Source organism: Crocodylus porosus, unplaced genomic scaffold, assembly GCF_001723895.1.
Source record: "Crocodylus porosus isolate Cpor-Errol unplaced genomic scaffold, CroPor_comp1, whole genome shotgun sequence".
NCBI classification, from domain to species: domain Eukaryota; kingdom Metazoa; phylum Chordata; order Crocodylia; family Crocodylidae; genus Crocodylus; species Crocodylus porosus.
In genome coordinates, this window is record NW_017728937.1 from 105,755 (window position 1) to 128,353 (window position 22,599).

At 44.7% G+C, this 22,599-nt stretch overlaps 1 protein-coding gene across 2 annotated transcripts in view; it reads left to right on the forward strand.

Annotated features, from left to right (window-relative positions):
* The window catches only part of LOC109318131 (fatty acid desaturase 2-like), a 40,210-nt gene extending 19,955 nt beyond the window's left edge, over positions 1 to 20,255 (forward strand). For both annotated transcript variants that reach the window (XM_019547173.1, XM_019547172.1), the window contains 7 exons: positions 2,766 to 2,826; positions 3,334 to 3,410; positions 3,619 to 3,716; positions 6,503 to 6,599; positions 12,514 to 12,593; positions 13,653 to 13,778; positions 15,857 to 20,255. In XM_019547173.1, the coding sequence (XP_019402718.1) occupies positions 2,766 to 2,826; positions 3,334 to 3,410; positions 3,619 to 3,716; positions 6,503 to 6,599; positions 12,514 to 12,593; positions 13,653 to 13,778; positions 15,857 to 15,908 (591 nt within the window). In that variant the 3' untranslated portion in view covers positions 15,909 to 20,255. The remainder of the gene's footprint in view (positions 1 to 2,765; positions 2,827 to 3,333; positions 3,411 to 3,618; positions 3,717 to 6,502; positions 6,600 to 12,513; positions 12,594 to 13,652; positions 13,779 to 15,856) is intronic.
* The last annotated feature ends 2,344 nt before the right edge of the window (positions 20,256 to 22,599 follow it).

A 22,599-nucleotide genomic window follows, 5' to 3' on the forward strand; every position in this document is an offset into this window, starting at 1 on the left:
ACTTATAAGATGGGAAACTCCCTTCTTGAGAGCATGGAGGCAGAAAGGGATCTTGGAGTCATTATTGACTCCAAGATGAACATGGGCCAACAATGCGAGGTCACGGTTGGCAGGGCTAACCGGACCTTGTCGTGCATCCACAGGTGCATCTCAAGTAGGGCCAAGGAGGTGATCCTCCTCCTCTATGCGGCGCTGGTCAGGCCACAGCTGGAGTACTGTGTCCAGTTCTGGGCGCCGCACTTCAAGAGGGATGTGGACAATATGGAGAGGGTCCAGAGGAGGGCCACCCACATGATCTGGAGACAACAGGGGAGACCCTACAGCGAGAGACTGCAGGACCTGAACCTGTTGAGCCTTCACAAGAGAAGGCTGAGGGGGGACCTGGTGACTGTCTGTAAACTCGCTAGGGGGGGACCAGAAGGGTTTGGGAGAGACTTGTTCCCCCTAGCACCCCCTGGCATAACAAGGAATAACGGCCACAAGTTGTTGGAGAGGAGGTTTAGATTAGACATCCAAAGGCACTATTTCATGGTCAGGGTGGCTAGGATCTGGAACCAACTTCCAAGGGAAGTGGTCCTGGCTCCTACCCTGGGGGTCTTGAAGAGGAGGCTTGATGCCTCCCTGGCTGGGATCATTTGAGCCCAGTTTTTTGTTTTGTTTTTTCTCCTGCCCAGGCGGGGGGTCGGACTTGAAGATCTACAAGGTCCCTTCCGACCCGACTTCTTTGATTCTATGACAAGAAAGCTGTGCAGTGTTGGCAGTTAATCCAGATCTCCTGATGCACATCCTGATCCAGTATCTTAGCCACAAAGCATTTTTTTTGCCTGAGAGTATGTTTTTTTCCTTAGAGCTGGCTAAAATTTGAAAAAATAGTTTAGTCAATGAGAAATAAAATACTGTTTCAAGCAAAATGAGAGAACCTTTTTAACCGGATTATTACTTTTTGTTGGGGGTCAGAGTTTTCCAGTTCTTTAATGAGAACTGGGAACCAAAATCCAAACATTTCAGATAAGAATATTCAATTTTCAGTAAAAGCTGGGCTCTGGGTTTTTTTTTGGTTTTTTGGTTTTTTTGAAGAAAAAGTTGCAGAAAATATAACTTTCTTTTAAAATTTCACACAAAAAGATAATTAGCAATCAGAATCTGCTCTTATCTTTGTTTCTTTCCACAGCCTTTTTCCTAGCGCATCAGCCACAGTGGCCCTACCAAACCTCGCCCTGCTTTTGTTTATACTTTGTCAAAAAAAGAATGAGTATATACTTTCTATAACCAAATTTATGACCCAACACCTTAGTGTTAGCAGCCCAGTGTTTGACATCCCACTACAGTTATTCTGGACAGGACAGCAAGCCCCTCTGACTCCTTCATTCCTTAGCTTTCTCCCCGCAGCCCTCCATCTCGGAGAAGTACATGGGAATGACCATCTGCTGTGTCTGTTCTACTGTCCTCTCTAGGTAAGGAGGGCAGGTCCTCCTTACATCTGCAATGTTTTTACACATGTTTGCGGTGGGGGCTTTAATTAGAGTGGCTCTGAGAGCTGCTCTAATTAAGGAGCCCACGGTGTCTCATGTGTCAGTGTCCCCACACTTCAAAATGGCAGCAGGGGTGCTTTAACTAAAACTCGTTGAATGAGCTTTAATTAAACTGCCCCCACCACCATTTTGAAGCATGGCCACGCTGATACACAAGACATGGTGGCTGGCTAGAGCACACTAATTAGCACACTCCAGCAGACTCAATTAATCTAGTCTGTTCCAATGTGCTGTAGTCATCCCACTTCATAGCAGCTTCCCACCATGTGTACAGGCACCTCTGACTACCGCTTTCCCACTTCTACAGTTTTGCTGCTTTTTGTATCCGCAGTCTTCTCCAGTCCTGTCTGGCTGAATGACTGACTGAAGATTAGTATCCAAGCCCTTCTGCTACCATCCTAGTCCTTAGTCTTAAAGACCTCGCACAAGATCCCAAGACCACACAGTCGAGGGAACTCCTGCTTCCTCTTTCTCCCTTTATTAGCTCCAAGTGTCACCTCCTCCTGCTAATCAGGTGTAGCTAGGATGCACCTGTTCTATCACAAGTAAACAGGATTTGCTTTAATCAAAAAGTCCAGTCACCCTGTTACGCATGGCAGTGTTTCACAAAAGTGGATGCCATTGGGCTTATGTACAGAAGCTTGGAAATAATATTCTTTTCTCACTGATTACCTGCCCTTGATAATTTTTCTTAAATCAAACAGGGTCCATGGCAGAAACAAGAACAAGTCCTACCATGTTTCCATCTCTCTTGCTCCCACCAACGAGAAGCATTCCTCAGCTCCTGTACTGGGCCCAAAATAGGAAGACAAGAAATACTCTGCAAACACAAGTTGATTAGTATGTTTAATCCCTTCTGTTTAGGAAGAGAATAGAAAAATCCGAAGGGGATTTGCATGCAGCGTTCACTAGGAAGTCATGCTAAAACAAGTTGTCAATGCAAGATCAGCCCACACCCGTACAGTAGGACTGACAGTGATTAGCCAACCTATTTTTCAAGTATCCTAATCTACATACAGCAGGAAACTGAAACAGCTTTGTGAGCATTTGATCCCACTCCCAATTAAAGTGATAGCAAAACACTCCTTGACTTCAGGAGAACCAGATTAGGTCACAAGTCTCCAGCTCTGACTAGAGATATTTAAACTTAAAGAGGTATCCTCAATAGGTTCCTCCTTACCTATGAGTGTAACAAGCTGAGCCAGATCTTTGACATCCACTTTCCCCTTCTAGTATGGCAAGAAGAAGCTGAAGTACCTGCCTTACAACCATCAGCATGAGTACTTCTTCCTTGGTGAGTATCCGCACTGTGCCCTTCATTTCCCAAAGTGCTCACAGGGTGGAAAATGCCCCTTTACTGTTCCACTCCCTCCTGCTTTGGGAGAACAATTTTCCACCTTTTTATTAATCCCTTTTTAGAGCCTGTAATCACTTTCACACTTTACCTGCAATGTGTCAGGTGCCCTGCTTTCTTCATGACATCATTGCTGATACTAAGTGGCTAAATAAAGTAAGGCAAATGGTTGAGAGTAGGTGACAGCCCTCAACATAAAGACCTGTCAGCAGAAGCGCTGGGCTTCTGAACACACTCTAAGGTCTAATTGCTTGAGAACCTGAAGGTAATCAGGACAGAGAAGCAGTAGGAAAGAGCTGTGCGTTGCCTATTAACAGCTCTCACCCCCTCCTCCCCCAGGTATTCTTTGCAGGCAGCTGTCCATAATTCCATCTCCCAGAGTGTCCATTTATCTCATGTTACAGTCAGTTGCCTCCTGATGGCTGATACCTTGCATTTGCTTTTCAGTTTTCCCACCTCTCCTCATCCCTGTGTACTTCCAAATGCAAATCATGATGAGCATGATCAGGCACAAGTTCTGGGCGGTGAGTGAAAGAACATCTCTGTCCTGCACATCGAGCCCCATCTCATCTGGAGGGTGGGGAAGAAAAGGCCCAACTGATACCCAAAAGAACCTTCTTTGAGGAGGGAGAGAAGAGGATTATGTCCTTATTGCAAGGACAGCTGGTTTAAAGAGGGAGGTGGAAGACCGTACATTGCCTGTAATACATAATCTCTTCTTTCTCTCCCTAGGACCTGATCTGGGCCTTCAGTTATTACATACGCTACTTCATCACATTCATCCCTTTCTATGGAGTTCTGGGGTCCCTGTTTCTCCTCACCTTTGTCAGGTAGGAGAGATAAAGGGCCTCCCCACTGCTCTCCCCTCCCTTCACCATGGGCACCATAAACCATCCTAGGGGGATAAGCAATGCCAAGCTAAACTCATTCTGCTCTACATCACGCTATCCAGATTCTCTCTTCATCCCTCCCAGTCTCTGCTGCTTCCTACCACTATCTTCATTAGCTTCCCCTGTCTCAATCTCCCCCTTAACCTCCATTTTAGTTTGTCTTCAAGCTCACCCCTACACCAATTGGTCTGTTACTGGGTTTTAGTGTCTGCTTCCTTATTAAGAAGTCCCTAATGTTGGTGAAGGCAGATGAGACTCTCCATCTTCACCTCCCTTCTGCACACCTCTCCATCCTCCTTCCCCCACACACGTGAAGTTGCCCCAGTGGCTCCATGTCATCCAGCCCTTCAGGGCAACTTCCTCCCAGATCAGCTGGAGAGTAGCTTAGGAACAATGGAGGGTGTTCTCTTTTTCTGAGAGGGGAAAACACCACCTTCACAGTACTTCCAATTCCTGGCAGAGAGAAGTCATACATGAACTTACAGTCTGATCGCCCAGCATGGCAATGTGCATTGCTGGGTGGCCCCTAGTCCACACACTCAAGGATCATTATTTCTATATTCCCGTTATAAAAATGGTGCCATTGTGATGACTACCTCTTAGCTGATTACACCAAGAATTCAACTTAGGACCCGAGTGAAAAGCACAAACTGCTACAGCTGGACTTAAAAAGCTCCAGCTCTGGAGTGATAGATTGCAACCAATCACATTTTAATGTGGATGAGGAACAGAACAGGGCTTACACCAAACACTCAAAGGGTTACACAATGATTGACTGATGTTCCAAACTAGCACAGAATTTAATTCATGCCTCTATTCTAGAAGTACTTTCTGTGACCCTGCTAAGTCATGCCCAGGGTGCAGGCAGGTGCATATTCAATTCTACTACTCAAATCCTTAAAAAAGGAAGAAATTAATCTAAAGATGATTCTTCTACCCCAAAAAAGGAAAAACTATATAAAAGTTCTTTAAATTATGGGATCTGAATTCTATTTCCATGTTATTTTAATTACTCTGGCCATGATTTAGGACTTCCTCATTTCAACTGATGTTGGATCAGGTCCTTAGAGAAACATGACCCTCAAAAGTTGTCATTAAATTGATTAATGAAATCATGGTAAATGTTCATGCGATTAAAAGTTTAGCAAGCCAATTCCTTCTTCAGTCAAGCTGGAAATCTTACAACAGCTGAGCTATTGTTGCTGGATTTCCTTGTTTTGGTTGGATATAGGATCAGGTTTCCTCCCACTAATATTGCTTCCTGTTCTTAATGAAGAATCAATAAGCGGCATTTCCGTAGCAACAACAGTTGACTTAAAGTTGAGATAATAAGGAAAGAGTGCAAGGAGTTTTGTAGAGAAGCCTGGCATTCTAATCAGTTATGAAAACTCTCCCTTGCTGGTCTCTCAGGGCATTTATACACGTGCTCCAGGAGGTGGAAGGGGGGAAGGGGCACTAATTAGAGCAGCTCTGAAAGCAGATCTAATTAAAGTGCCCAAAGCATCTTATGCATCAGCATCCCCATGCCAAAAAAGTGGCGGTGGGGTGCTTTAACTAAAGCTCAAACAAGCTTTAGTTAAAGCACCCCTGCCACCATTTTTCAGTGTGGGGATGTTGATGCATATGACACTGGAGTTGCTGGATTGTGGTAATTACCATGCTCCAGCAGACTCAGTTAATTGAGTCCACTCCAGTGTCTTGTAATTACAGCATATCGGAGCAGCCTTGATGCACATGTATAGGTGCCCTCATTGCTCAGAGAAGATACAGACTGTACAGAGACATCACTATTATTAGAATATAAATGCAAGTCTCTACCTTTAGTTTGACCCCAGGCACATCCAGGCAGCTGGAGGAATCACAAGCTCAGATTGTTCTAATTAAGCTGTGCATCACATTGCAGAAGTCAGACCTTAATCCTTTAGCTGCCAGGTTAAAATACTACACAGTACATGTGGGGTGCACAACAACCACCAAGGCCATTGAAAAGACCTGAGAACAGTTATTAGATCCTTCTTCACCTTGTTCTTTCTGGCTTATATTTGAAGTTACTTCTGGGAAAAGGCAGAAAACCATGTAGATTGAATTCATCTATGTTTTAAAGAAAAAGTGCTAAACAAGGGTATAAACAATATAACTACCCAGTCAAGGTCTCCATTTGTCCCAAACTGAAGATTTGCTTAGGCATTTTGGCTCCTAGGGCCTGTTCCATTTTTGGCCTCTACTGAGGCTGAAAACCAGAAAACTATCAGTGACTATGGGCAGGGAGTGGTAGGGGTTGAGAGAATACAATCTCTGGGATCAATGCGAGTTCAGAGTGTGTTTCCAGGTTCATTCTTACTGTCTGACATGCAAAGTGGTAAATTGAGATGAAAACCAGAGAGCAGCATGAAAAAGCAATCCACCTAAGAAGGAGAGAGTGTTAACGGTTAACATGGTGCAGTATCCTAATTGCTTTAAGCCCTTAGAGGGAATGCCAGAAGAGGGAACAAACGTACTGCAGAACTGATTCTTTCTACTCTTCAGAATCAGAGACTTTGCCATTCCCTTGAAGAAATACTTGTGACATCTTATGCCTCCTCTGTATATAATACGACTACAATCTATATTCCACTCCCTTTATCTCCTCTGTTGTTAGCTTTACCTAGGCTACTCTGCACCGCCATGGCAATTTTTATGGACTGTGTTTTGATCTGGGATGTCAGCTGTTGTTCTTCCTTTTGAAGGTTTCTGGAAAGTCACTGGTTTGTGTGGGTAACACAGATGAACCATATTCCAATGGAAATTGACAATGAGAAGCACAGAGATTGGCTCAGCTCTCAGGTAATGGCTATGGTACTAATGTTCCCAACCCTGTTCACCCTAAAAATAGGTGAGAAATTAAATTTGCTACTTAGAGAATGGCTGGGCAGTGGGGGAGGGTAGGAGGGGGATGTAGCAGGTAAAAGTGGTACCTGGGGAGTCAGGTAGGTTATAGTGTGTCATAAATCCAATGTTTATATTGAGTCCATGATTTTTTATATCTAGTAGATTTATGAAGTGAAGTTTGTAGTCTTGTCTACAAAAGGCATTTTGTAGATTTCCTTTGAGGATCACAACTGAGAGATTGGAGAGAGAGTGGTTTTCTTTTGAGAAATGTCCCCCCACTGGTAATTGAGTGTTTTTGTCTTTTCGTTCATTCTGGTGTGCAGTTGTTGTCTGGTCTCTCCTATGTATTTTCTATCAGGGCATTTGGTGATGAGGTATATAACATTTCTGGAAATGCAGCTGTAAGATTCAGGAATGGTGATGCTTCTGTTGTGGGATATAATAATTGTGGGGGTACTAGAGATATGTTGACAGGCTTTGCATTTCTTGTCATGGCATGTTCTGAATCCATTCAGTGTGTTTTGGGCTATTGGAAGTTTGCTTCTGGTGATGAGGTTAGCGAAGTTCAGTGCTTGTATAAATTTTCAAAACACTTTTCCACAGACAAGCCTACAAATTTCACTTCATAAATCTACAGGATATATAAAAAATCATTGACTCAATATAGACATTGGTTTTATGGTGTACTATAACCTGCCTGACATCCAACTCCCCAGGTACCTCTCCACTATTTAACTGCTACACCCCCTTCCACCGCTGCCTGTCTCTTACCCCCCCGACACCTCAATTTACATCTTCACCGACTGGCTTTCTTGCCTGCAGCCCAGTGTCTAGCATCTTTACTATTCCTTCCATTCAGGAAGAGCACACACACCAACTGCAGATGGTTCCTCAGCCTGACTAAGGGTTTTTAAACCCGAAAGCTTGCTAAGATATATTTCTCCAACTATTCAGTTGGTCTAATAAGAGATATCAGATTGACCCAAAGAACCTTGTCTGCCTATGTCTTTAGACCAACACGGCTACAACTTACACATCTTAACACACACAAGTGATACATGAGTTTTGCTTTCAACTGTTTGAGGGGCACTTTCACAGAAACCCCTGCACCTGTCTCCTTGAAACTTGGCAGGCTTCATGCCCTCAGAAGGGGGTACCATCCTTGGTATTTTCATCTGAATAAGCAAAATTGGCAAAGTTATAGGTATTTTAGTGATTCCCTGTTATAGTCTATGGCTGAATCTCTGTATCAGCGCCAAATCTCTGAATCCGATTTGGCCAAATCAAATTGGGACAGTGACTTGAATCACCAAATTGAAATCACTGTCCTTCCAAATCGACTGAATCAGAATTAAATACTTGCTGCTTTGCACAGGCCTAATACCCAGAGGGATCAAGCAGAAGGCAGGTAAAGAAGGGGTGACCTACTCATCACCACTGGTGTCTCTGGCTAAGCATGACACCCCATGCAGGTGGGGTGCTCCAAAAGGGTGCTGCAGTGACAGGAGTGGCTCTGGGGCTTCCTTCTCCCAGGGTCAGCTGAGGACAGTGGTGCATACATGGGGGAGAGACATCAGCTTCAGAGACTCAAGGAAGTCCCTGGCAGAGGCTGCTGTGGAACGTTCTGTCTGCTTTGGGAATGGGTCCCTGCAACACTAGTTGCATCATTTGCACCCCACTTTTCAAAACCTTAGATCTGCCCATTGGGAACACATGCATGTAAATCAGAAATAATTCCATGAAAGTCAAGGGACTAGATTTTCAGGTAGTATAAGTCAGTGCAGCTTCCTGGACATCAGCCACAGGCACACCAAACCAGTTAACTCCTCCTGAAGAGTTTAAAAGGAAAAAAAACGAAGTCTGAACATATTATAGGAAAACCAGTAATAGAAGCAGCAGTGTCTCCAAAATGCCTTCCACAGCCTTAAGTAAGCTTCCAGATGAGAGGATACAACATCTTACCCATGGTGTTCTGAACTAAATTCAGATCTCAGTTGGTTCAAGGTACCTCATACTGTGTTAAAGGTGATATCAGTAAAAACTGAACCTCTCCCCTAAATAAAGTAACAGTAGCTACTGAGGTCATCTTCCTCAAGGTATAGCTTCCAAAGGTTGGCAAGATTTTCTACTCGCTTGGGCCCAGATCCAATGGTACATTTAAGTATTTTGTTATCTTTAAGCATGAGAGTAAAACTTCTTGAGGTCTGCAGGATTCTTTATGAATTTAGAAATTAGGTGCATGGTTTGGAAATGCACTTCTTGTGTAATCACCATGTAGAATTGATTTCAATGGCTTAGCAAGACAAAGTGCATAAGACTTTTAAGATAGGATATATACGTTTTATAATTATTGGTAACAGAAGCTGAGGAAAAATGCTGTAGTATTCAAACTTTGTGCTTTAGGGTCAGATGAAAACCCTGTGTAGAAGGGAATTTTCTTATACACTGCATTTTCCTCCCAACCCTCCACTCTACTTTCTCAGTATTACACAGCCAGCTAGACATGCAATTTATTTATTCCCCCCCGCACACACGCACACAGACACTTGCTCTCAAGGCAGAGAACATAGGCCATAGCTAAAGGCTGCATCCAGTTTTGGTGCCAAAGCCACAGGTTTTACAACTTGCAACTTGGACCTGTGGAGCTAGCCAAAGGCAATGCAACTATTTACTCCGAAGAAGCAGGGGAGCTGATAGTGTGGTTTTTAGTACCCCTTCTCCTCTCCTCCAAGCCTCTGACTTGGAAGTGATAGACATTTCTAAGAGCTTCCTCCTGTTAAAAATAAGGAGGTTACTGTTACAATAATTACAAGGAGATCAGGTCAACACCTAAAACAATGAGAATAATTTCAAATCAGCCCTGTTATTCTGAAAAATCAAAACACTGCCTGCCACACTCCAAGTCTGGCCTGCAGGGCTCCCCACAGATCCAGAAATGTGGTGGCAAGATGAGTATGAATAGTATTAATTGTCACAGTTCCAGGAGTTGCAACAATTAGTGCTGCTACCATTCACCATACTGATACATTTCCAGAGCTGCAGGGAGCCCTGCAAGCCAAATCTGGCCCATAACCCTGTGGCAGGATAAGCCCCAAGGGTGGCTGTGATGCTTCCCGATGGCCACCTTAGTCTTGAGCCCCTCAGGGTCTCACTCTGCTGCCTTGCCCATATCATGCCGTGGTGGTATTAATACAGAAGGGAGGCTGCCCTCAAAGGCTTGGTGAGCTCTGGGTGCTCTCTCTGTATTCTGTCCCTATTTGGGCTTGACTTGGCCCAGCTGCCCAATCCATATCGGCTCTCCCTGTGGGGTTCTAACCCCTCAACATACTGTCTGTCTACATAGGGATCCAGCCCCTAAGGCCCCAATTGCCTTAAGGGCTAGAATTGTGGCCTCCATCCTCTCCTACAGCCACATGCATATCCATATCTTATAGGTGTTACTCTAGTCCTGGCCTGGCTTCCTTAGGGTCAGCCCCTTGGCTTTACTTCCCTCCCCAGGCACTAGGGCCTGTCTTATTTTCCAGGTCTCTGGCCCTATCTCACATTGGCCAGCCCCCTAGCACCTCTGGCCCTGGCAAGGCTGCCTACAATCTATCCCAGGCCGCTGGTCCCAGCAAGTCTATGCTTACTTTTTGAGAGCCTCTGGTCTCTTAACTGGGCATAGCCTCCTGAGCCCGACTCTGCAGAGCTGCTTTCTTCAGCCTCTAAACCATTTGGGCTTCAGTCCCATGCAGCACATTGCTCTTACAGTCTAGGACCCAATATGTTGGGTGCCCCTCAGGTGTCCTATCCACCCCTATCAGCTACATTTGATCCTCCAGTTCCATGCCAGCTACTGATAAACCCCTTCTGGGTCTCCCTTGGCATGTCCACATGTGCAATTAATTTGAAGTAGGCTTATTGCACAATAAAAATTCTGTGCAGTAAGCCTACTGGGGAGCACATCTACATGTGCTCCCTCTTGGGAGCAGATTTGCTCCTACTCTGCTCTACCCCCCTGCAGGAGCTTGGGGGAGCTCCAGGCTCCCCAGGGGTACTAGCCCAGGGGCTGACAGGGAGCACAGGGCCAAGAGACATCCCTGGCCCTGTACACATTGGAAGGCGTCCCACTGTGGATGGGGCAAGAGAGCTGTTGCTGCAGAGCTGTCCCACCCCGTGCATATGGGGGCAAGCTTTGTACCCAGCGGGGACTCCCTGTGGCTGGCCCTGCTGTGCGTGCCTCCTGCAGCTATTTCCCAGCCCCATGCCTTGATCAGGACATGGGGCTAGGAGAGAGATACAAGAGAGGGGCAGGTCCCAGCCCTGTGCACTGATCTGAAGGTGGGGCAGCTAGCAGTGAGCCCCAGCTGAGGGGGAAGGGGGCAGGGGGAGTCCCTGTTCAACCAGGGGTGGCGAGGAGCTGTCCCACCAGTGGAGCAGCTAGCAGCAAGTCCCCAGCTGGGTCAGGACAGAGAACTGGAACCTGCCCCTCCCCCACAGCTCTTTCCAAGCCCCATGCCTCACTCACCTGATCAGGGCACAGGGCTGAGAGAGCTGTAGGGCTGGAACCTAGCCTTGGGCTGCATGGGGAAGTCTGCATGTGCAGCCTAGAGCTGGCTGGAACCTGCCCCACAACAGGACAATCCCCAGCCAGCTCCAGGCTGCATACGCAGACTTCGCTGTGTAGCCTGGGGCTGGCCAGGAACTGTCAGGCGGTGGGGGGAAATCTGCACATGCAGGGAGGTCCCAGCCTCTGCTCTGCAATCAGAGCAAGGGCTGGGAGATTGCTCCATGATCCTGGGAGCTGCTTGCTGCTAGGGTGGTCTCTGAGCTTGGAGCCTACCCCATGAGCAGGCAGATCCCAGGATCAGGGAGCAGTCTCCCAGCCCCTGCTTCAATCACAAAGCCCAGTCTGGAAGCTGCCTGCTGCCAGGGCAAGGGGACATTGTCCTGGCCAGACTCTGAGCTTGGAACCCATCCTGGCAACAGGCAGTTTCTGGGGGCAGGGAGTGATCTCCTGCTCCTTGCTGCCCAGGAGCAAATTTGCTCCTGGTCAGCCATCTACACATGCATTATTGAACAGTAACTACTCCACAGTTAATTTACTACCTGCATTTGCAGGTAGCAAATTAACCATGGGGTAGACCAAGTTACTGTGCAGTAAGCATCTGCACATTTGGCCCCCCCAAGCCCAAGTCACCTACCCTTTGGCTGCTGGCTCTATTGCAAGTCTTCAGGTACCTGGTTAGTTGGATTCCCCATTGTTACGTTCCAGGCCAGCAGAAATTCTGGTCACAGTAGGAAATAGGGCCAGACTAAGCCCTCTGGCTTAGAGATCCACACTTTTAGTAGGCTGGAGCTCTGCCCTTTCAGACCACATGGCCCCATACTCAACCAGCTACCAGGTGCTGCAGCTTAGCTACTAGGCTCCAGCTTTGTACTGCCCTTTAACCCCTTGTAGGTTCTTCTGGCTGCATGTTGCTCTGTAACTGCTCCTTGCCCAGCTGCCTACATAACTGTAGCCCTTTGGTGTTGGCTCCTTACCTCTCAAGGAGGAGGGGCTAGGGGTCCCTGCTACAGGGCCATATTTTGTTTAACACTGGCTTAGAGGAATATAGGGGACCTATCTAAAGCTAAAGCTTCTGAGCAAATGTTTTACCTTACAGGTTGCTGGTGCATTGAGGTACATCTCCATGTTCGATTTGAAGTATCTCTCGGGCTACCTCATCACACCAGTGGTACAGCAGCAGCCAAAAGTCTCTGCTGTTCTAGGTACCTGGCTGCATTGTTACACCTCTGCTTTGGTGTCTGTCACATGCAGGAAGGACCCAGTGGCATCAAGTGTTTTCAGGCTTCACTGGCATTTATGGTTGTCTTCTTGTCTTTGCAGTTGGCTGCCACGTGCAATATTGAACAGTCCTTTTTCAATGACTGGTTCACCGGACACCTGAACTTCCAAATTGAGCACCAGTGAGTATGAGTCTGGTATAATAGCAAGGGATCTTATGGACACAAGCAGGTCACAACCTGGGCAGTCTGGGCAGGGGTGGGATCAAAGAGGGCAGATGGTAGCTGGGGAGAAGAAGGGACATGAATGTGTACCAGTGAATATTATAGGATCAGAAAATCAACTGGAGTTAATCTCTTTTCACAGATAGCACAAATATTTTTCACCTATCACCGCAAGCAACTTAACTTTTCACCCTCATGACCTTAAAGTTTAATTTGACACTGATTAAGAGCAATGGAAAGGCTCCTGTGGATTAAAATGGCAACTAAATCATCTCAAAATTGAGCTTTTCTATCTATTTTATATCAAATCTTTCTGTCTTCTGCCAGCCAAGAATTGTCTTCAATTTATAGAGCAGCGCCCCCCACCCTCTGCCCCTCCTATACCTAGTGGGGGAATACTAGTGTTCAAAGATATTGACATATTTAGATCCACTCTTCAGAATTGTTACCCAGGACAATGTGAATTTTAAAGCAGAGGTCATGTGAAGGCAGGCCTGGAAGTTGGCTTAGGAAATAAAACAGTTCCCAACTGAGCAGCATAGGGTAATGTGACCACAAATTCTTTATTTGTTTCTCTGCTTTTCGAGCATCTAGGCACATGAAAGGAAGTCACTGACAATTCACTTCAGCAACAGACAATAAGCTGTTGTCCAAAGAGAATGGCAGCCACCTCAGTAGGCCAAGCAATGTTTCCTTACTGCCTACTACACTAATATGCCATCTGTACTGGTGACAGCATCTCCTTCTGTTTGTCAAGCCAATCTTTTATTCTCTTTCTAAAGATGTTTTTGTTTTGAGGCATGACACAGCTGGAATGGGAATGATTGTACTTGTTTTTGAGAGCATCCTTAAAAGAGAGTACTTCAAAGCTTGCATTTTACTCACTTTGTTCTATCTGCCTGTATTGTTGAGGGAGAAGGAGAAATAATTAGCTGTAGGAGGAGGCAGAAAGAAATGCGTGTCCCCTGAGCACTGTTGCTCGGCTTTTCTCAGTCTCTCTCTATTTCTTTATTCAAGCCTGTTTCCAACAATGCCACGTCACAACTTTTGGAAGATTAAACCGCTGGTCAAATCGTTGTGCGCCAAGTATGGAATCCACTATGAAGAGAAAACTCTTGGAAGAGCTTTCATAGACATAGTTGGGTAAGGGGCTTTCATTACTATCTGGAGGCTGCAGTGCCAATGCCAGCATTCCGGTAACCTCTTTTTTCCCCCCTAATATACAGAGCTCTGGCTTTATTGACCCCTGCACCTTAAGAAATGGCATCAGAGCTTAAAACATTAGTGCAATGACAGGTTTTTTGCCCCACATAAAAAAGCATCTGGACTGCCATTTTAGAAATACTGATTTATTGTAGAAGTGATATGATGCCACTGCCTCTGATGGGGTGAAGACAGTTTAGATCAATGGGAAACCCAGATCACATCATCATAGGAAGACAAAAGACATAGCAATCCCCAAAACAGAAGTAGGCACAATTCTGTAAAACACAGAGTGCCTTCCATCCTGGTCAGCAAAGCATTGCATAGCCAGGAGTTTGTTTGCTTGGTGATTATTAGGTATATGACACTTTTCCCAGCATGCTATACTGGTAGTTGCCTATTTAAACCTGAGAAGCAATTGTGTCATTGCCTACAGCATCTCCCTGTTTATCTGATAGTTCTGAGACATAGGGAATGTAGTCTTAGCCGGGAGAATGGGCAGAAATTAAGATGAACAGGGAGATAGGGTAGCAAACCACCTCTGCTCCTGCCCTCTTGTCCTCAGGGACATTGAGTGCTGCTCTGATGTGCATGAGTCAATCTGCTTGGCGTTTGTCAGCATGGCATTTTTCAATTCATGTGGCTGCAACACATACAAGTTCCCTCAAATGAACCAAGCACTGAATTTATTTGACCTTTAATATAGGAGCTCCTGCTGTGAAGCATATCAAGCTATATCCCAGTCAAATCTAAATAATAAAACCTTCCTGCTATCAAGAAAAGGGAAAGTATATAGCCCTTTCTTTGGCAACCTCAAGATAGGTGAATATAGATCTAAATTCAGAGATGTTTTCCCCACCTTATTCCAGTAAGACAGTATGAGCCCCTATGGAATACAGGGCTATTCATTGTTGGCAAGAGTATCACAGCCATTTCAGCCAGCTGAACATGGTAGCAACTATGTCACATACTCCATGGGGAAGCATCTGTGTGGCCCCTGTTTGAAAGTAAAAGCCTCATCCCTGAGAAGTCCCTCACACTTGCGTAATGTTGATTCTAAGCCATGCAAAGTATTCCCAAGCCCAAGGATTGTGTTGTGAATAGGAAGTTTTGTTCCAACATAGCTCAGTTCTTTTGCAAGGTACATAATTAATTGTTTTAGGAGTGCTGATGGTGGCTGGAACCCATAAAGGGGAACAACAGGGAGGGGAAAGGGAAATTCTTTTAGTGTGAATTCTGGTTAGTTGCCAGTTGTTCTTTGTGGAGCTGATTTTTGTTTTCTTTTAGGTCACATCCTCCATGGGTGCATCTACATGTGAAATTAAAGCAAAGCAATAAACTATGGAGCTGTTTCAGCCAGAGTAAACTGCTCCTGGGCACAGCATCTACATGTGTGCCAGAGACAACAGCAATTTGAGCTGGGATGGAGCAAACCCAGGCTGGCAGGGGGGACGGGGCAGTCCCGGGCTCCAGGTGGCATCATCAGGCAGTGGAGGGACTGGCCAAGGCACAAGGGTGCAGAACTGTGTGGCCAGGGGCAGCCAGGAGCCTGGCCCCCACCCAGTCACTTTCTACTCATGCGTTTCAGTGCGGTTAATTACTCTGCCATAAAATAGTACCCTCCCCAAGTAAATTAGTTTACTGCATCCTAATACCAGCACACATGTAGACAGTGATGCTTTACTGCAGAGCTTATTAGTCTACTGCACAGTAAAGTACATGTGTAGATGCACTCAGTGAGTGTAACTCAGTATAATTTCAATGAGATCAGCAGAATAATATGATAGACTCTAGCTGAGGATCTTGCCCACTAGAGTTTAATTCAGCAATCTAACGTATCTAGAAGGTAAAACAGACTGACATATCTTCTTACTTTATGTATGCAAGCTAGGGAAAGAAATTTTGGCCTCCTGAGGAATAGTAACCAGATGTAGAAGTAGGCATCTCCTGTTAGCATTTCTGTAATTGGAGGCTATTGACTCCCAGACCACTCTAATGCCTCTCTTCTCTTTCCATAGGTCCCTAAAGAAATCTGGAGATCTCTGGTTGGATGCCTACCTCCATAAATGAAACCTGATCTTAATAGGGAGGTGTGGTGTTGGGGAGGGATAGGGGTTATTTGTGTGTGTTTTGCTATCAGATTTCAGTCTCTCTCTGCGTATACAATTTGAGGGGAGTTTCCTGTCTCATTGGATGCTACTGAGGGAGGGTGGGGGGTAGTCAGGCAACCTGTTAAAAACCTGAGAGTTAAGACTTTTGGCAAAGTCTTCAGGGATGACTCAAAATGCCCATAATAATCACACAAGCACAAGCTGGTGGGGAAAAAAACCAAGCAGGTTGGGGCTCTCTATTTCAGGAAATGAAAGAAAGGAGAGGTTAAAACAGAGCAACACTTTCACTGTCCTCACAGTCAGTTTTCACACCTTAGGAAGAGGCAGCAGCTGCCAGTCTTGTACCCCCTCTAAATCAGTGTCAAGGGCTGGTGCCCCACTCGCCCACCTCTAGTTTTGCTACTAGGTAGACATTAGGGTTTCTGCACTTCTACGGGTGCCCAACAATAGGACATAGAATAGGAAACTAATTCTCCTTGACGCTAGGAGTCCAGCATGATTGCAGGCATTGTGCTCATCTAGTGCACATATACTGCAGGAAACTTCAGCAAAGAGGAGTGCCCACCCTAGCCCTCTTCCAAACTGTTCACAAATTCAGCTGAGTGTAAAGCTGGTCTGGATTTTCTTTTGGTATGAACCATTCCATAGATTAGCAAGAGTCTTAATTTGTCCAAACCTTTTCTTTTTTGTCCAATACATAGTTACCAAAATCCATTAGCAGCTCAGATGGGAGGGAGGAAGCAACTGCTATTGACCCACCCCAGCCCTAAAACCAATCAGAGGCCTATTGAAGGCAACAGAAAGTCTGCTGGTGAAATCAGCAGTCTTTAGATCAGATCTAGAGGCCCTGGTTTAATACAGCTGAAAAGAGAGAAATACAGCATTCAGAAAACATTAAGGATTACAGTTTCCAAAGTAGCCTCTAACCTCCTGCCCTCAATGTCATTGTTTAGTCAAGACCAACACCTCCATGTGAAAAACAGAGTTTTAGTCCTGCAGTTACCTGACTGCAAGTTTGCAAGCACATTATTTTGTCCCAATCCATCAACCAGCATACAGGTAGAGCCCAGTATCCTGATGGTGCCACTGAATGGGTGTCTGCCCAAATGAAGAGAGCTCAGGATCATGGGTTGACATTCATAATATTTACTGCCACATTTTGGAAAAATATAAAGACCCAAGGTTCTGATTTAATTCTACTAGAGGCAGGAAATTCATTGCAGAGATCAGTAACAACCTGCCCACTGAGACCGAAGGTTTCCAAAAAGCAGAAGGAATGTGGGGGGGAAGGGAGCTAAATATGTAGGTGATCTTATTCAGATTACAATCCCTAAATATCACTAGCAGTCATTAGAGCAAACCGTTACCATCCTGGACATTTGAATTTAAATCAGTCTCAGTCATCTTTTATATTGAACTCTAGCAGTATAACCAGTAATATCTTTCTGAATATTGTAACTTTCTAGTGCAAGGAAATGATGGGTTAGTATTTCGTATTAGCAACACCATTAAGAATGCCTTATTTTGCCATTTTCTGACTCCATGAATGCATCTCGAATTTCTCTGGTCCAGCAGGGATATATTCTAGCTTCTGGTACGCAAACTTCCAACATACAGCTTGCTTTTCTTTAAGGTTTATATCCTTTGTTCTTTGAGTTCTAATCTCCAGAATGGGTTTGTTCTGAATTCAGTTGTCATTTCCTCCCTGGCTTTGTCATCTTTGATATCTACCTTACTAGAAAGTTGTCCATTTGCTTGGTAACACTCAGCGGAACCTCAGAAACCAGATGGGTCAGCTGATCCATTCCAAATCAGTAACCTTAAATCCAGTTACTTGGTTTTGGTCTTCTCACAGATCAGTTGTTACAGGGACCAATGCTTTAATAAAAGAAAAATACAACTCCAGCAGAACCCCCTGCCCAGCTTTGTGAGATGGCAGCTACCACTACTAACAGCTGTAGGACTCTAAAACCTTCTAGGAGAGACATTTTGCTGGGACAATCTGCTGAAGGAAGGGACAGTTCTCAAACAAAGGAATTATTGTTTCATTAGTCCTACACAGAAGACACATCAAGGGAATCCAACAGGACAGGAGACCCCATGATTTTATCTTTTCCTGCTACAGCCAGGCCAGCTGGCAGCTTTTGTTTAAACCATAGAAACATTCTTGTTCATGGAAAATGAGGAATCACTCAAGCTCCTGAAATAAACACTGTGCAATCTTACAATTAGGAGAAGTTCATGTCATGTCTCATTGCTTCTACTAGAAGATAAAAATCTTCTCTGTACACAGGAAGTTTGTGACCTGTTTATAGCTTGCCAGGTGTGTTTTTCCTACCTTGTTGACTAACATGAAAAAACAAATTCCTCTGATGAAAAATATAGCTCCTGGAAGCTCTGGAAAATGCATTCCCTCTGGTTGCTGTCACTATGGCCAGTCTTAGTTAGTAATCAAAGATGAGCAGCGTTCTCCAAAGTTTCCCTCTTTCACTAGAAATAAGGTATCTCCTCTCTCCAATTACAATGTTCCACTTAGTCAAATGTGCAGCCTCATCTAACATTTCTCCATGCATAAACTGAAGGAAGCCAGTCTGATCTCTCATATAAAGCCCTTGAAGCCAGAGATAAATCTGGCCCATTGTAAAAGCTTTACTCCATTCTAAAATACAGTGAAATTACAGACAGGTATACCATGAAATCTTCAAACCTCGGCTGCACGTTGAGTGACCATAGCATTATTTAAGGATTTGAAATACGATATGCAGAACTAAATGGAACTTGTCTGGCTTTGGTCCCAGACCAGACAAAACTGAGCTATTTCACTTCAGTGTGACTTTTATATGTTTCTGGGTTCCAACCTGACCCTCAGTGTACTAAAATGCAAACTTAAATCATGTTTGCCCAAACACTCTCAGAAAGTAAATGAATGATATTCCCTCCAAGAAAGGGCAAGGTTACGCTGGTTTTATTTTGCATGATTCGTTGCATTTTAAAGGCATTTAAGCACACAATAAACTCTAGAACATGTTGGGCTCCTGTTGGGGCCTTCAGACAAACTTGATCTGTACCATACATGATTTGGCACCAGGAAGGGGTGGAGTTATTCTAGAGGCCATGAGTTTGTGGTATGCATGCTATTTCAAGAGACAATAATGAACTAGGAAGACAAGGAGTTACAGTCTTTGCTTCCCTCCAGTTACTCTAATAGTACGGATTGGGAAGAACATTGAGGCCAAAAGGTTGTATGACTCTCAGGCTTGACAGTTGAAAGGGGAAAGTGTTGCAAGAAAGAAGTGTGGGAGCAGCAGAAGTCCTGGGACAGGGGAGAGACAGGAAATGAAGGCAGGAAAAAGAGGTAGTAGGCAGCTGGGGTAGAGGTATGTGGGTGAGAGAGCAAGAAGGTCAGGTAGGCAAGCATGAGAGGGAGAAAAAGGATGGTGGTAACAGAAGAAAGGAAAATGGAGACTAGTGTGGGGAGGAAAAGAACCACACAACACTCCCACATTCTCTCTCATCGTTACCTGACCAAATAATTGCTTAAATTAAAAGACTTCCTTTCCATGGGTACCCTATGAAGAAAGAAGGTATAAGCTGAAGGAGAAGACTCCTTCTCAGTCCCTGTTCTTGCAGAACAAGAACTGGGCATGTCAAATACAGACAGCAGCACTAGATACCTCAAAAGGCCCATAGGTGTATCCTACTCCCACCTCACTTAGCAGAGTAGGGCAGTTACAAAATGAATGGGACATACTTCATCAGGGCATTTCAGTTCCTTCAGAGGGGTGTGCTTCCCCAGCACTCTGAAATATATATTGGGCTAGCCAATTAGGAAAACCCCTAAAAGCTGTGAAGTAGATACTCAGCTGGCATTGACTTATGCAGCTCCAATGAACTCAATGTTTCTGGACTATTTGTACCATATGGGGATCTTGTCTTGTATTTCTTGTGTTCTCTGTGAACACTGGTAGTTATTAGTCAGTCAGTCTCAATGAGATTGTGAGGGAGGATCTACTAACCATGATGTATTTATGTACCATGGATTAGAGCCCTCATCATCATTACCCTGAACACAAGTAGAGGTCTCCAAATTACTACAGCTCCTTCATTATAGGAGGTGGAGTCGGTTTCTTTGTGACTAATGCCGAACAAGTTTTATGTCCTTGAATCCTTCGGGCAATGTTGTTACAAAGACATCAGTTTCTTTCTGTAACAAGCTGCTACTCCAGCCATGATCTTTTTCAGCAGATGCTTTCCTAGAAGCTTTCCTTAACACAGCCTTAAAATTTAGTTGGATCTAGCGTTAGTTTAAAAAAGAACCACAAAAGCATCAATACAAAGCTGATCATAGAAAAACTCTTGATTGTATCATTCTACAAGTAAATATTTCAATATATATCAAAGGACCTATTTTTTTCTAGAGTTTCCACTACTTAATAAAATCATAATGGTTTGTTGTTTGTTTCACAGTTAATTCCATTATATTCAAAGTCATTGTGGTAGTTAATGGAACCTGTTAACCTACACACTTCTTGAGGCAGCTTCAGGTATACACACATACCTGACTGAAACAGAGAAGAAGATATCTAAACTATTTTGGACCATTCTACTATTGCATTACTTGTACCAAGGTCATACATCATTCCTCATACAGAAAGTCTGGGTCAAGGGTGTGTTCAAATCCATAACTAGCAAGGATTTAAGGTGCAATTTGGGATTAAAACTGAATCAGGTTTAGGATTCAAATTCATTTCTGTCACTACTGTTCTTGGGATAGGAAACCTCCAGCTGAGAAGCAGAAAACTTCTGTCCCATTTTGGATCCCAAACCAAGAAATGAAACACACACTGTACGAACAATAAGAAATTCAAACCCAACTGCAATTCAGAGGGATGAGAGTTTAAATTACAGCCTCTTTAATCCTACGTACATGTTTTCACCTAGGTGCAGAGTCTATGAGGGAGAGGGGCAAAGAATGAGGTACAGTAGTACCAGGCCCCCAAGCTCAGAAGAAGGCCTGAAAAAATAGTGTAATTTCCCACGCCTTTCACCTGTGTGTTAAGTCCATGTGGATTTTTCTGGCTTCGTTGTTGCTTTAAGGAAGGAACGGTCTTGTTAATGGAATGGACCTTGGTTGGTACCCCAGGGGGGTTTCACTTGCCACGTCCTTGCTGGAAAATTAATTTTGATGGGGAAGAAGATGGTCTATCCTGTCCCTTCCTTCAGTTGTTCTGGTTGTCCTTCTTGCTTGGGGCTCAACCTCCCCTATACCCCACCTAACACCAACCAAAGATGGTGTTGCGTGGGCCACCAGGGTTAGTACTATGCACACTTTGGTGTCTTGTTCCTTTGGATTTATTATGGTGGGATCGGGATGTTATTTGACCCAGTTACTCCCTGCCGCACCTTGCCTTATTTATGTGTCTTGTTGGTCTCAGCCTGTCATGTTCCCCAGCGTCCCACTCTCAACTCAAGTGTTTACCTGCCATGGGTCGGTTGTCCATTGATCCTTTATCTGGTTCTGCCGAGACCCAATCTGTGCTGTGGATCTCTGATGTCCACAGAATCTCCACCGGTAAGTTGTGGAGCCATCTCTGGCTCTGACTCTTCAAGGAAGCCCCTTTCTGGTGTAGTCACCATGTCCCTGAGCTGGGACTGCCTTCAGTATCTGGCCCCTCCGGGCTGGTTGAGGACCTCGCTTCCAGTCCTGCCCGCTGATTCCCTGCTGGGCCTTTTATCCTGGCTTCAGGTTTCTGGGCCATGAATCAGCCCTGGCACACTGTTATAAAGCATGCCCACACCAACATGGGAGCCAAACCTGGCTCCTTCCAACTCAGCAGGCTTTTTTCCTTTTCTTTCTTTGCCACAGCGGGCGGAAATGCCGCAGTTTCACTTTCACCGTGCTTCACTTCCAGCACAGCATCCCGCCAGTTTCTCTCCTCATCTGACAGAGGGAGGTCTTTTCCACAATAGACATTAAAATATAATGAGCAAAATAAAGTTGACATACGATCTCTATAAATTTATTTAAAAACTTATACATTCATCTTAAACTTGAAATAGAATTCCTCTAGTTTCTGTTTCCAAAATGGGAAGTGCCCCCACCTCCCACACGAGCAAAGTTAGGCAGTCCCAAAACAATCAAGGGATTCTTATATTCCTACTGCAAAAGGAACAGCTAACTTTACTGAACATACAAGGACTTCACAGCTATTCATAGAATCATAGAAAATTAGGGTTGGAAGGGACCCCAGGAAGTTATTAAATCCAATCCCCTGCTCAAAGCAGGACCATCCCCAACCAGATCATCCCAGCCAAAGCTTTGCCTAATCGAGTTTTGAAAACCCCCAAGACTGGAGCTTCCACCACCTCTCTGGGTAACCTGTTCCAGTGCTTTACTACCCTCCTAGTGAGGTGTTTCCTAATATCCAACCTAAACCTCCCTTGCGATACCTTACTGGAGTCCTGCCTTTAAGAACAGGTTTCCTGTAAAATCTGAGGTGGACTTCTGGAAACATTCTCGTAGTTTTAACACCAAGTCCATACGTGATTTCTAAAGTACCTATCACTTCAATATCTATACCCTTTCAAGGTAAATTAGTTCAGGAAAGAGAAAATCCTATTAGGCTTAATAGAGTTAAAGGTGAAGGGGA